The sequence below is a fragment of the Erpetoichthys calabaricus genome, chromosome 15, assembly GCF_900747795.2.
Source record: "Erpetoichthys calabaricus chromosome 15, fErpCal1.3, whole genome shotgun sequence".
Classification (NCBI taxonomy): Eukaryota; Metazoa; Chordata; class Cladistia; order Polypteriformes; family Polypteridae; genus Erpetoichthys; species Erpetoichthys calabaricus.
Window position 1 is genome coordinate 57,692,557 of NC_041408.2, and position 15,770 is coordinate 57,708,326.

A 15,770-nucleotide genomic window follows, 5' to 3' on the forward strand; every position below is an offset into this window, starting at 1 on the left:
ATTTTGCGACTTCTCTCATCGCGATTAAGAGTCATAGTTCTCTTGCAGGAGCGATATATTCGCAGTAATTCGAGACAGAGGCTGAAGGGAGAAGGAAGTGTGACGTCAGGAGTAGGGAGCCGGGTAGGGCCCTCCTCACTGTCCTGTTTCACTTCTACGTGGGCGAAGCTGTAGGGGACAGCTAGTCACAAATAAGATGTGCCATTTAAATCTCAACAGTTGCATTACCTAATTCATTAGAATATCTAATATATATACATCACCTGATTCTTAGAATATACAGTAACTGCACTAGCAATGTAAATATAGTGTAGAGGATATGTTAATATCATTTAATTTTATTTTATTTACCTCTGAGCTGTTCACTGTCTGGAAGGAGACAGGGAGGAGGCTATCCCAGGTTATTTTCAGGATCCACCTTGGCACAAAGTTGGCAGGGTTTCCCTGTTGTGCTAAAAATCTGTTTAGATCCGCAGTTGTCCTATTGAAAACCATTTTAGAGTAGAATTCATCTTTACTGGGACTGCTGTAAGCCTGGTTTGTGAAAGAAGTACACAAGAGGAATGTTAAAATGTTGGAATAACAACTGAGTAGAAGCCCACCAAAAAAGCACACCATATATGACTGGAAGCATTACATTGTTACGAACGCTCAGCTCAGAGTCTTGACAGTTCCAAAAAAGTCCTCTAGAGGGGAAAAATCGTAAAAAAAACCCTGGCTAGACACTAAAAAGATCACTGAAGAATTTTTATAAAGTGAACAAAAATGCTCTGAAGAGCACAAAAGACAAAGGAATTGCCTGATAAAAAAAGGTAATCCAAAGCTAACAAAGTCCCAAAACAGCATATCCAAAGTAAAGTAAAATAAAAACAGAGCACGGATCAAAAATCCATTAACTACAATGAGCACAGGAGAATTACAAGATTCACCAAACACTCACAAGCTTATTTGAAATAAACCACCAGGAATCATGGTAGACCCTCCAGATTTATAGGGCGGAAGGCAGTTCCTGGCGGTGATTAGCAGGTGGCCCCGTCCCTTGGGGAGGACCACGCAACAAATACATAGAACATAACACAGGAATAGAGAACAAAGCACATAACAGAGGAATTTAACATTAAAATAAAACAATAAGTGAAGTGAACAAAAAACATATAAAACAAGGAGATGAACCCCAGCTAGGGCAGGAACCCTGGGCTAAACATAACATGCATGTGATGAGCATTTGGCAATGAGGGGTCCTAAGTTTTTTCAACTGTACCCCAATTTTATTTTTTAATTATCTACCTCCCACTACCTTTTGCAACTTTGTCAAGCATTCTGTAGGAGGACAAAGGGGGAGGACAAAAATCATGATTTCTGCTTCTTTAGCCAAGTTACCACCATTAGCTTAATAGGGCAATGAAATAAATGATGAGAGAAATTTTATTAAAATAAAACCAGGTGGCACGCTACGGCATATTGTTATGAGAATATGCACAGAGATTTGCAACATAAGCTGACATGAGTGGTCACATATTACCTGGTAAAACAATTTACCATCTCCTGATGAGAGATCAGCATCATCCCAAAATACTGCCAGCATGGGGAATCCTTCATTACCCTGGAAGCCATTCTCCGGGGGGTTTGGAAATAAATACTTGTCATTGGCATCCAAGGACTGAAACTGCACCAAGCCATTGTCTGAAAACTGGAAGAAAGAAAGAAGCCAAAGAGGACAGAACATTGCAAATTTACAATAATTAACTTCAGCTTCTGTTCAGTCTTAATAAGACTCTTCTTTCTCAGCATGAGTGTTATAAATGGTACTTCTTGAGATCTAACAGATTGATCCATGAAATTCAATTGTTCACTTTCAGTGGCAAAGGTCGAATGTTAAAATGTATCAATAAAATTTAAAGCATTAGATGGGGGAATTTTGCTATAAAGACCACAGCGGTTAAACACCATAGCCAAGGGGGAAACAAACTTGAAAACCAAATTACTATCATGGAGGTACTCAAATTGCATTCACTTTAATCTTTTAAACTGACAGAAATACACATTTACTTTGTTTGAGCAAAATTTAGACAAAAAAGGCACCAGCACAAGATTTGAAATACATGGCAAGTGCCTGGCAATAATGCCGAAGAGTACCACAATGGCATATGCCAGCTATGCATCTTAAAGACATGCAAGGCACTCAGAACGCAAAATGTGAGCCTGGAGCAGAACAAACAAAAATAGAAACACAAAGCACCAATTAAACAACACACAAAAAAAAAAGCTTTGGCCTTGAATATATGGCTTCAAAGCCCTGTCTGCCTGGTGGGGTGGCTTTTCTGCCACTTTTTCCAGGCCCATGTTGGGCCCTTCTTCAAATTTTTGGGTATTTATTATTTTTTATGTAGGTATCTTTAACTGCTTTCTCAATTTTAGAGTTCTGTTATTTTTTTCATGGCACAGATTCTTATTCTAGAATGTATTTGTTATCTGGATTTTGTGTTCAGGTATTAAGAATTATTTTGTATTGTATTCATTGCCACAAATTTCTACCGCTGTTGTCAAGACACGACAAAGGTTGTGCAATTAACATGGTTGGAGCACCGCTATGAAGATTGGTACAATAAAAGCATCAACGTCTGAGTTTGTGGAGAACTGAACACAAACCGTTTGCGTGTGTATATGGCAGTGCTATTTAGATTTAACCATTTCTGACATTTAGCTTTTGTTTCTTACTTTGATCCTTGGCTTACGATTTTTAATTAGATGAAGATAAACTTGATTCTTGGTTACAACTCAGCATTTCCTCTCCTGGTCACCTCCATTCATTCTGTTAGCTTTTCCTAGTCTGAGGCATAAAATGCTGCTCATGGTTGAGGTCACCCTTTCTTGTCTGCAATCATCTTGTCCAAATGGCTATACATCACTATACGTCAGAAGATAAATAATTAGAATCAATCCCAAAGACTGAAAAATCACAAAAAACCCCAAAGAGAACCAACTCATTTGAAAGGTGAGGACTTCTGCTGATGTTACAATGTACGGTGCCCTCCATAATATTTGAGACAAAGACACAGTTTTCCTTGATTTACCCCTCTGCTCCACAAATCAAACAATTTAGACGTGATTACAGGGCACAGTGCAGACTTTTGTATAGGGGTATTTGTATGCATTTTGGTCATACCATGTAGGAATAACATGGTCCCCCCAGTTCAGGGCACCATAATTTTTGGGTCCATTGGCATTGCAGGTGTTTGTGATTCCTCAGGTGTGCTTCATGGCTTCATAAGATACCCAGGCTTGCTTCTACCCTTTGGAGTCTGGAGTTGCCATTGTTTAACATGAGGACAAGAGTTGTGCCAATGAAAGTCAAAGAAGCCATCATGAGGATGAGAAACAAGACTAAAACCATTAAAGAAATCAGCAAAACCTTATGATTCCCTAAATCAACTATCTGGAATTTCATGAAGAAGGAAAAAACACACTGGTGAGCTCAGCAGTCACATAGGGACTGGTAAGCCAAAGAAGACCTCCAGCTCTGATGACTGAAGAAGCCTCATGATGGTAAAGAAAAAGCCCCAAACGCCTGTCCGAGAGATCAGAAACAGTCTTCAGGAGGAAGATGTGGACGTGTCAGAGACGACTATCAGGAGAAGACTTCATGAACAGAAAAACAGAGGCCACACTGCAAGATGCAAACCACTAGTGGGCCACAAAAACCAGATGGCCAGATTACAGTTTGTGAAAAAGGACTTAAAAGAGCCCACAGAATTCTGGGTTAAGGTCTTGTGGACAGAGGAGACAAAGATGAACCTGCATCAGAGTGATGGCACGAGCAAAGTGTGGAAACCAAAAGGAACTACCCAAGATCCAAAGCAGACCACCTCATCTGTTAAACATGGGGGTTTTATAGATTGGGCATGGATGGCTGCCACAGGTACTGGCACACTTCTCTTCACTGATGTTGGAACTGCTGACAGCAGTGGCACAGTGAATTCTGAGGTGTATGGAAACATCTGCTCAAGTTCATTAAAGTCCTCCAATCTCAATGGATGAATTTCATCCTTCAAAATATAATGATACCACACATACTACTAAGGCAGCACAGGAATTTTTCAAGGCTAAAATATGGAACATTCTTGAATGTCCAAGCCAGTCATTTGATTTCAATCCAATTAGAGCAGGTCTTCCATATGCTGAAGAGAAAACTTAAGGGGAAAAGCCCTCTTAACAAGCAGGAGCTGAAGCTGGCCGCATTAGAGGCTTGGCAGAGCATCACCAGAGAAGATCCTCAGCATGTGGTGATGTCTATGAATTGCAGTCTTCAAGTAGTCATTTCATGTAAGGCATATGTGATAAAGTGCTAAACATGACTGCTTTAATAGACCTGTCATTTCTGTGTCCAAAACATTCTGATGCCATGAAATGGGCAGACTATGTAGATAAAGAGTTGTCATATCTACACGGTGAGACCAAAGTGTATGCAGATACCCATAAATGAAAGTCTGCAATGTATACTTCAAACACGTCTGAATTGTTTGATTTGTAATTTTAAACTGTGGAGCAGAGGAGGAAATCAAGGAAGATGTGTCTTTGTCCCAAACATTATGGAAGGCTCTGTATAAGCTTGGCTTTCCATCATTTAGGTTTTGTGACTAGAGCACCATTCTTACATGTAGCCTTAAAGGAAAAGTTTAAAATGATTTGGCTTAAATATGAAATCAAAGACTGGTTTATTTAGTCTCATTCGTTCAGTGTCTTTCAGGAGGACCCCATTATTACAACTGGACACAAGCAAATGCAAAGAGGCAGGCAGCAAATGCTTGTGTTTTCCATCTCTACTTACATATACCCTGTCCCACACTGATCCGAGGAATGGGATTCCCATTGGAGCATCAATGAAGGGAGAATTTACATCAAGGCCTGTTGGCTGGACGGTCCTGTCACCCACATTATCTCCATAAGGGTAAAGGCGACTTTCTGTGGGAGCAAAACAGCTGTCAGTCATCAAAGATAGGGTTATTTTATGATAGGGTAATGTTTATTGTTGAAGCAAAATAGAAGTAAATGGACCGCTAATACAAAGTTCTGGAAAACTGGACATTGTAGTTTAACTTGCACTCACCAAATTTTTAGATGTCTTTCACATAGGTAGTGTTTTTTTCCTTTGTATCTATTTATTCTGTTTAATGGGACTCTGGATCAAACTACAAAGACATGCAGTTGAAGCAGAAGTCTTTAAGAAGGAGATACTGGGGCAACTTAGCACCTAGCTAAACAATGAGACCTGATGGACTGATGCATCAAAACTGATGAAGACAATCATATTTGATTTCATCAAAAAAAATATTAAAAAATCAGGAATGGTCTCCCCTAAACTTTCTCGTATACTCAGATATGGGGATGGATATTTGAGGAGTAAACCGCAACACAATGATTATATTTTTATATTATGTACATCAAAGAACCATCAACAACAAATCAAATCAAATCAAATTAATAATGTATTGAACAATTATTACAAAAGTAAAGTTGAATAAATTGGACTCTGCAGCTGCATGAATTAAAGGTAAAGTACCACTAGCCCAAAAGTTGATAGAAATCTACATTTTGTAACTAATACTCGTATGCAAAATTTGGTTGACCTAAGTGAAAGCGTACTCAAGTTATTGTGTTTACACACACCACACACACACACACACGCACACACACACAGACAAACAGACATAATTCCAAAATTGGAATTTTCAGACTCGGGGAGATCTAAAACGTTGAGATTTATCAAAATCTCAAAATCAAATGTTTGGACAATTACAATACTTTCTCTGTACTTTATATACAAGAAAGTCAGGGAGGTCTAAAACACTGAGATTCATTAAAATCTCAAAATCGAATTTTTGAACAATTACAATACTTTTCCTATGAGAAAGTAAATCGCGAAGCTAGAGACAACCAAATACTACCTCAAACATTTCGACAAGCATTAATCACCGTCTTTCCTAAACAAAATAAGGACTTGTTACAATGTGCATCATACAGACCAATTTCACTCCTGAATAATGATGTTAAGATACTCTCAAAAATCCTAGCTAGAAGGATGGAGAAAGTGCTGCCCTCGGTAATATCACAAGATCAAACTGGATTTATTAAAGGCCGACACCTATCTTCAAATCTCCGACGCTTGTTTAATGTTATATATTCACCAGCAAAATCAAACACCCCAGAGATATTACTATCATTAGACGCAGAAAAAGCATTTGATATGATTGAATGGAACTACCTTTTCACTGCATTGGAGAAATTTGGGTTTGGCCCGAATATTTGTGCTTGGATCAAACTACTGTATACCAATCCAGAAGCTTCAGTTTGTATTAATAACATTTGCTCAGACTACTTTAAACTAGAACGTGGTACCAGACAAGGATGTCCCTTGTCGCCACTGTTGTTTGCAATTGCTATTGAACCACTGGCGGTTCACTGCCGAAATTCTTATCAGATAAAGGGGATTGTCAGAGAAGGACTGGAACAGAAAATTTCTCTATATGCAGATGATATGGTTTTATATATATCAGACCCAGAAAACACTGTCCCCACTGTTTTAACAGCACTAACAGAATTTCAAAAGATATCTGGTCTTAGAATTAATCTGAATAAAAGTATACTCTTTCCAGTGAATTCACAAGCATATAATATTATATTAGACACCCTACCTTTTACCATAGCAGATCAGTTTAAATACCTAGGGGTAAATATCACAAGTAAACATAAAGCTCTTTATCAACAAAATTTTGGCGTCTGTATGGAAAAAATTAAGCAAGACTTGCATAGATGGTCAACCCTTCATCTCACTCTAGCCGGAAGAATTAACATTGTTAAGATGAATATCCTTCCTAAACTTCTCTTTTTATTTCAAAACATTCCAATATATATCAATAAATCGTTTTTTAAACAGTTAGATTCAACAATAACCTCATTCATTTGGAACTCAAAGCACCCACGTATCCGAAGAGCGACCCTACAAAGACCTCAGGCAGAAGGTGGCATGGCTTTACCTAATTTTCAGTTTTATTACTGGGCAGCAAACATACAAGCCATAAAAACCTGGACACAAATAAATGAACATACACAGGCTTGGTCCGCAATAGAAGTAAAATCCTGTAGTACTTCTTTATACTCCCTGCTCTGCTCTCCAATAAATGAAAGTTATCGCAAATATACTAATAATCCAATTGTGCTTTACTCACTCAGAATATGGAACCAAATTAGAAAGCATTTTAAGATGGAAAATCTTTTATCAGTGGCACCTCTGCAAGAGAACCACCTCTTTCAACCTTCGCAAGTATATCCAGTTTTTAATACCTGGAAAAGTTTTGGGATTAAAATGCTCAGAGATCTTTATATAGACAACATATTTACATCTTTTGAACAATTACGTTCAAAATTCAACCTCCCAGCTACACATTTCTTTTACTATCTTCAAATTAGAAATTTTGTTAAACAGAAATTGCCCGATTTCCCCCACCTTGCACCCTCCACAATGCTGGAAAAAATACTGCTCAATTTCAAGGAAACAAACACTATTTCCGCAATATATAAAATCTTATTAGAGTCCCTACCTTTCAAAGATCCAAGAGGACATTGGGAAGAAGATCTCTTAATCAATATATCAGAAAAGGAGTGGAAGGTAGCAAAGCAGAGAATTCACTCGAGTTCTATATGCGCAAAGCATAGAATTATTCAACTAAAAATTATATATCGAGCTCATCTGTCTCGCTTAAAACTGTCCAAAATGTTTCCAGGGCAGGATCCAACCTGCGAGCGCTGCAACCAAGCTCCTGCCTCACTGGGTCACATGTTTTGGGCCTGCACCAAACTAACATCATTTTGGACAAAAATTTTTAAGTGCCTCTCAGACAGCCTTGGGGTCACAATCCCTCCTAACCCAATAACAGCTGTGTTCGGTGTTCTTCCAGATGGACTTGAATTGGGGAAGGACAAGCAAACGGTGATTGCATTCACTACACTTTTGGCACGCAGACTTATTTTGATAAATTGGAAGAATCCTAATTCTCCTCTTATAAGTCAGTGGGAAACCAATGTTTTATATTATTTGAAATTGGAAAAAATCTAATTTTCAGTTAGAGGATCTGTACAAAATTTTTTCAAAACATGGCAGGATTTAATCAATATTATTTTAGAATAAGAGAAATAACTATTACCGCATTTAACTCCCTTCTCCATCTCTTATTTACATAGATATTTACTTCTCCCTTTCTTTTGTTTAATGTTGCCTTATTAAAAAGCCTTAAGCAATTCTCCTTTAGCTAAGCTCTCCTTCTCAGGGGTGGGGTTTGATTAGTCTTCAAATTTGTTGGGTTATTAATTGATCTGTTTGTATGGAATGATTACAATGAAAATTAATAAAATAAAAATATTAAAGAGAAAGTAAATCGGACTCAGGGAGGTCTAAAACGTTGAGATTCATCAAAATCTCGAAATCAGATTTTTGGACGATTACAATACTTTCCCTGTACTTCGTATACGAGGAAGTAAAATGGAGCAAGCTTTCTGTTGTCTTTATAATTTTTTTAAAAGCAGCTGCCTGAAATTGCTGGATGGAGGCTCAATGTAATTTGACCACTGTGGAAATTCTGAAGGGCTGGGAAATGTCAAATATTATCCTGTTATATAAAAAGAGTAACCAGGCAGATCCAAATGACTATAGGCCAGTAAGCTTAATGTTCATCACAGGCAAATTAATAGAAGGAATAATTATGGAAAAGATTGAGCAGCACATGGCAAGAGCAGGAGATTTACTGAACAGTCAGCATGGGCTCAGAAGAGGGAGGTCGTGTTTTACTAACATGCTGGAATTCTATTAGGAAGCAACTAAAGGATACAATCAAAGTGGAGCATATAATATTATTTATCTTGACTTTCAGAAAGCATTTGATAAGGTGCCACATGAGAGGTTGGGCTTCAAACTAAAAGAAGTGGGAGTTCAGGGTGATGTTTTTAGATGGGTGCAGAATTGGCTCAGACACAGGAAGCAGAGGGTGATGGTGCGAGGAACCTTCTCAGAATTGGCTCATGTGGTGGTGTTCCACAGGGGTCAGTGCTAGGGGCCCTGCTATTTTTGATATATATAAATGATTTACATAGGAATATAAGTAACAAGCTGGTTAAGTCTGCAGATGATACCAAGAAAGGAGGATTAGCAAATAATCAAGATTTTGTTGAATTATTACAGAGAGACTTGGACAGCATACAGGCTTGGGCAGATTGGTGGCAGATGAACTTTAATGTCAGCAAATGTAAAGTATTACACATAGGAAGTAAAAATGTTCTCTTTGAATACACAATGGGGGTCTTAAAATTGAGAGTACACCTTATGAGGGGACTTAAAAGTCAAAGTGGACTCGACACTATCAACTGCCAGATAGCTTTCAAAAGCCATTAAGAAGGCTAACAGAACGTTAGGTTATATAGCACGATGTGTGGAGTACAAGTCCAAGAGGTTCTGCTCAAGCTTTATAACACACGGGTGAGGCCTCATCTGGAGTCTTGTGTGCACTTCTGGTCTCCAGGCTACAAAAAGGACATTGCAGCACTAGAAAAGGTCCACAGAAGAGCAACTAGGCTGATTCCAGGGCTACAGAGGTTCAATTACGAGGAAAGATTAAAAGAGCTGAGCCTTTTCAGTTTAAACAAAATAAAATTAAGAGGAAACATGATTGAAGTGCTTAAAATTATGAAGGGAATGAGTACAGTGGGTGAAGACTGTGATTTTAAAATAAGTTCATCAAGAACACGGGGACACAGTTGGAAACTTGTTAAGGGTAAATTTCGCACAAACATTAGGAAGTTTTTCTTTACACAGAGAACCACAGACACATGGAGTAAGCTACCAAGTAGTGTGGTAGAGCAGTAGGACTTTAGGAACCTTCTAAACTCGACTTGATGTTAATTTGGAAGAATGAAATGGAGAGGACTGGCAAGTTTTGTTATGTTGAATGGCCTGTCCTTGTTTAGATTGTTGCAATGACCGTAGGCCGGGTGCATGTTTGTTTAGTTCAGAGGGTGCTGTTTGCACCTACTGAATGTGACGTCATGTGTATTTGTTTCTATATAGTCTGTCCCTTGTGATGAGAACGTCTTCTGGAGGAGGTGAGCTAAAGTTAGGGAGATGTATGCTTATAGTATTTGAGACAGGTTGTGAATGGCAGCTTATATTGGATCTGTTGGTATTTCTAACTAGACAGTATACTGTGTGGAAGCAAAAACCTACCAATCAGAAAAAGCAAGCTTTGGTGACAATTTGTTGCTCTATTGTTTTTCCGTATCACTTTCATCGTGACTGTATGGATGCCCCTCAGCACAAAAGTGGCTGCATGTGTATTTAATGTGCATTTACCTTCAAAGCCTTGACATTGAGATTGTTATATGAGAATTTCGTAACTGCTGTCTTGATGGTCACTATAAGTCTTGTTAAACCGATAGACTCCACTCAGACATGTTTAACATATAAGGCTTACTTAAAGTTTATCACATAACGATAATCCAATGCATTTGTTGTGGATTGTATTCCATTGATGTGTTTAGGTTATTTTTGGAAAACCATTTCTTATTCTATCACATAAAAAGTGCCAGTGTTAAAAAGACCAAACTGTCTCATTGTCCTTTAGTGAAGAGTTTCTGTCTAGATAAATGAGCATTATTTAGAAGAACAGTTTAGAAGAACATTCTTATTTTTCAGATAATATTGGACTTGCAGTCACTCCAGATCCCTTAGATCTGCTCACACATTCATACGCTAATGCAAACAGTTCAGCACATTTCCTCATTGGCTCTCAGGGTATCGTAATTAATGCCTGTACACCCACCGTAGTATAAAGAGAGTCTGAGGAGAGTGAGAAGGGAATGAAAAAAAAAGAAAAGAGAAAGCCAAAGGTGACATCAAGAGAAAAAGAAAGAAAAGAAGGAAAGTCAGGATCATGGCAGCTGGTGCAGTGGAGAAGGGGCTGGGCGGTCAGGGAGAAACATTCAGTATGGAACAGTGGTGCTTTGAGGGTATGGTCACTCCTGCTGAATGCTGCAGAGGATCTGGAGCAACCAACCACTCCGAGAAGTCTCACGGACATCGAGAGATGGTGGAGGGAAAAGGGAGCAGAGCTCACGGGGTCCCCAAGGACACGGAGGGATGAAGGTGGGGGGGCACAAGGCATTTAAAGGTTGACTCTGAACACCATCAGGCCTGTCCTGCTGCTGAGGAGACCTTCAAGGTTGAGCTGAGGAGATATTGTTTTAGAAGGAAGCGTTGAGGCTTGTGATTCTTGTAGGGAACATATCCCAACTGTATTTTAACCCCTCAGTTTGAACATGGATGCATTTATTTATATGGATTTTAACCTGCATGAACCCTGGTTATTTAATTATTGAAGAACATTCTGCACATGTGCGCACATTCATTGCTTAGAAATAAAACGGCATGATGCCCTTTGCACTAGTTCTTTTTGTAATGTGTCTTTATTTGCCCTAGTCAATCTGAGTCGATGACTATCGATGACTTGGGTTCAACAAGCTAATGCCAACTGTGTGTCTTCATAGTCACTGCTTATCTTAATCATATGTAAGAATCCTAACTATAACTAGTCCTTACCTATAACTCCTTCGGAAAGAGATGATTTAATGTATTGTAATTTTATACATTCATGTTTGGAGTGTTTTACTAGTCTAATTTTGAGTATAATGTTATGTCACATCATTTTCTAACTTACTATGTCTCCAATAGGATCAATGGGAGCTGGAACTCATCCCAGGTAGCAGTGGGCACAAGGCAGGAGCAATCCTTGAGGACAGGGCGCCAGTCCATCTCAGGGGTTGACTGAAATGTGCTCTTCTTATTGTCATTAATAAGCTCAAACAACCATAAAAAAGATCTAAAACAAAATGTGTATGGAAGATGAATCAGATGCCTAATTAATGCCTTAACATGATATTTATATTTATATGTAAGCTCCCCAGACATAAAATTAGTCTCCACCCATCTACAAGGTGTTATATACTTCAGACACAAACAGGGGGCATCCAGTATGAATACGGTGCTACAAATAGTTGTGCCATGTGTTATGGGACTCATGGAGGAATGAGAAGCAGTGATGTGTGACGTGTTTGGTTATCTCTGTGAAAAATGGGTTGCATGACAGTCAGGAATGACTGGCATAAAGGGGCTATTGCATTCAGTCATGCCATAGGACATTGTGTAGAGGAAGTTGCCGACTTCTCAGGGGTATCAAACTGCCAACATGTCTTTCAGTAATGGCATACATTGCAGTCAACCACTAATTGTCACCAAAACTGGTGCTCACAGATAGGAACCGTCACAGTGTGTCACACATTGTGACAGCAAGCTGCTTTGCCACCAGGCAAGAATTGCTGTAGACAGTTAACGCATGCCCACAACAAGCCATGTCTGGAGCAGAATACCATGCAAGAGGCTATTGCTAACAGCTGTTCACACATCTGCATGGTCATAATGGGTGCGGAACCACAAACACTGGACTGTTGACACCTGGAAACGTGTTATCTGTCTTGTACTCGAATGATGCGGGGTGACAGGTGCATTGTAAATCGCAGGGAGCCTTTGACAAGGTGCTGTTCAAGTGGAAGGCCTCTCTCTGATGTTTAATCACAACAAAATGAGTCTTTGGATGAGGTCATGAAGCACTTGGACCAAAAAGGCTACATTGGGCTTCTGTATGATCACAAGCTACCTTTTGTGCTTCATCTCCAGAGTGAACACAGAATGGCCGCCCCAGTTTTCCAAGATGACAACTGTCACTTGGACAGGGCCGGAAGATTTTAAAAGATTCTGGCATCTTGATTGGCCCACAAAATCTCCAGATTTAAATCCCAGTTTGGCCAGTCTGGCCACACCGTTGGATTCAGTGCTGTAAAAGTGGACGAAACTGTTGCCTAAATCAGCAAACTTGTGGTGTGCAACGCCAGACAGAACTGCAGCTCTTCTTCAGTCTCATGGAGGAGTTCCACACAATTAGATAAGATTCAGTCAGGAGTTATTAATATTTTAAATTAATATTTTGATTTTTGCATTTTTTTATATTTGTTTTTGTTTGCTTTATGGGTTGAAACTTTTGCTTACTTCATATATTTTGTTTTAGTTATGTTGTTTGCATTTTTGGCACTTTGGGATTTTTTTCTTAATCCAGATTTGTTTTTGAACTTCTTTCTTTACTTAATAAAATATAGGAGTAATCTTTTAATGTCTTGGATCAGATTTGCACAGTTCTTCTTTTCCTACGTTTAGGCCTCATACCTTTTTGAGTTTAGGCCTAGGCCTCTAAAGGATAATTGTGGGTCCTTATTTGTAACATCATCTTCCCCAAAACCCCCTAACTGGCCTAATGCAAATGTGTGGGGTTAAGTGTGGCTCATGATAGACTGGCAACACCTCCATAAGAGATATGCGGCTTGTGCCCAATTCTGCCATGAGAGGATCTGGTCCACCGTGATTTTGAACTAAATCAGGCAGTAAGGGATAGATAGGTAATATATTTTTACTAACCTGTTTCCAACCCCTAAATTCTATAGACAATATAATCTTGGCTCAGTTTTCTTTATGAATTCATGATAACAGAACACATTGTATTGACAGATGCAACTGCCTACTTGTCTGTGGAAGCAAAGTATTTGGTGTCACTCTCAGAGATTGACTTTGAAGCACCTTTTGTGAAATGTTAATCTAAAGTCTCTTTGGTGCTTTGTAAGCATTCCTAGTCGCGTTTTGAAATCACCATAATCTACAAAACGATTTATCTTTATCTGCATGCTGCCCCTCATTTCAATTCCCATCCCTGTTACCGTGAATGCTTTATAAGAATTAAGGAAGAATGTGTTCTCAATGAGAATCTCTAATGCATTCTGTCTTTTATGTCTACCCGTCCATTCATTTACTGAAGCACTGCTTCTGCTTAGAATAACCAGAAAAACCTTAAGAAAATCTAGTTGACAGAGACAACACACCGTGTACCAAGGGCAGGCCACAGGGGGCGCTGGCTGCACACGTGCAGGTGTAGGAGCCCCCCAAGTTGATGCAGTTGCTTCCTGGTGGACAGGGCTGCTGTTCCTCACATTCGTTGATGTCAAAGCAGGACCTTCCATTGCCAGTGAAGCCCGGAGCACACACACAATAGTAGCTGCCCACAGTGTTCACACAAGCTGCCTGCCCATGACAGCGTCCTCTCTCTTGCTGGCATTCATCTATATCAATGCAGCTTGCCCCACTGGCCCCAAAGCCAGCTTTGCAGATACAGTGATAAGAGCCAAGGCTGTTTCTGCATGTGGCTTGCTTGTGACAGAGACTTTCTCGTGTTGAACACTCGTCCACATCTCTGCAAGAATGTCCATCCCCAGAGTAGCCCACTAAACATTCACAGCTGTAGGATCCTGGTAGGTTGGTGCATGTGGCCGCTAGGTGGCATGGTCCAGTCTGATTAATGCACTCATTAACATCTTGACATGAATGCCCATCACTTCTGAATCCAGGTGGGCAGGAGCAGTGATAGGAGCCATTTGTATTGGAACACTGGAAATCAGAAGGGCAGATGCCATCCACCTGACACTCATCGACATCTGAGCAGGCGTACCCATCACCTTGATAGCCATCTCTGCACTGACAGAGGAAGGAGCCCAGTGTGTTGTTACAGAATGCATCACTATGACACATGGTCTCTTGTACTTGGCATTCATTCGTGTCCATACAGACTGTCCCATTGGCAGTGAATCCTGGGTGACATGAGCACTCATAGGAGCCAGCAGTGTTAACACAGATCGAGTGGTTGCCGCAGTTTATTAGGCCCAATATGCACTCATCAATATCCGTGCAAGAGGTGCCATTGCTCTGGAAGCCTTGATCACACACACACTGAAAGGATCCCACAGTGTTGTTGCACAAGCCATTGGTGCAGGGACTATCATCATGAAATGAAAGGCACTCATCAATATCTTCACAAAGAGAGTCATTGCCTGTGAATCCAGGGCTGCATTGACAGAAATGGGCACCAGCCACATTCACGCAAGTGCTGTTGGCAGGGCAGGTGTCATTTCCATGGCACTCGTTTATGTCATAGCAGGCAGTGCCATTCCCTTCATAGCCTTCCAGGCATTGGCACCAGTATGATCCAAAGGTGTTGTGACACATAGAGATAGGATGGCAAACTGTGCCACCTTCAGAACATTCATCCAGGTCATAGCAGTAGGTACCGTTGCCTGTAAAGCCAGGTTGGCAGCTGCAGTAGAGGGAACCCTTCACTGCTGTGCAGTCTGCATGTTGATCGAGGGCAGCTCGACCTACTGGGTCAAGAAGGCCAAAGCACACCCCCACTGGGTACATAATGCCATGGGTGCAAGCACACACATAAGATCCTGGGGTGTTTGTGCACTCTGTGTCATTGTCACATGTGAAGGCCTGGGCACATTCATCTAGGTCTGTGCATGAGTAGCCATCTCCATGGAAGCCAGGGGCACACTGGCATGTGTAAGATCCCTCTGTGTTGGCACACAGGCTGTATCGACTGCAGTCATTAATTTCAGCCTCTGCACACTCATCGATGTCCCAGCATTCTGTCCCATTGCCCGTCATGCCTAAAGGGCAGGTGCAGAGGTAACCTCCAGGTGTATTAACGCAGGCCGCCGTTGGGTGACATCTTCCATTTTGACTTTGGCATTCATCAATGTCTATATCATTAAAATGGAAAACATCAGGTAAC

At 40.2% G+C, this 15,770-nt stretch overlaps 1 protein-coding gene across 1 annotated transcript; it reads right to left on the reverse strand.

The window, feature by feature from the left end:
- Positions 1 to 13,993: 13,993 nt before the first annotated feature.
- On the reverse strand, positions 13,994 to 15,728 carry LOC127525923 (latent-transforming growth factor beta-binding protein 4-like). The gene has a single exon (XM_051919243.1). The coding sequence runs from the start codon at positions 15,641 to 15,643 to the stop codon at positions 13,994 to 13,996; it is 1,650 nt and encodes a 549-aa protein (XP_051775203.1). The 5' UTR covers positions 15,644 to 15,728.
- Between the last annotated feature and the right edge of the window lie 42 nt (positions 15,729 to 15,770).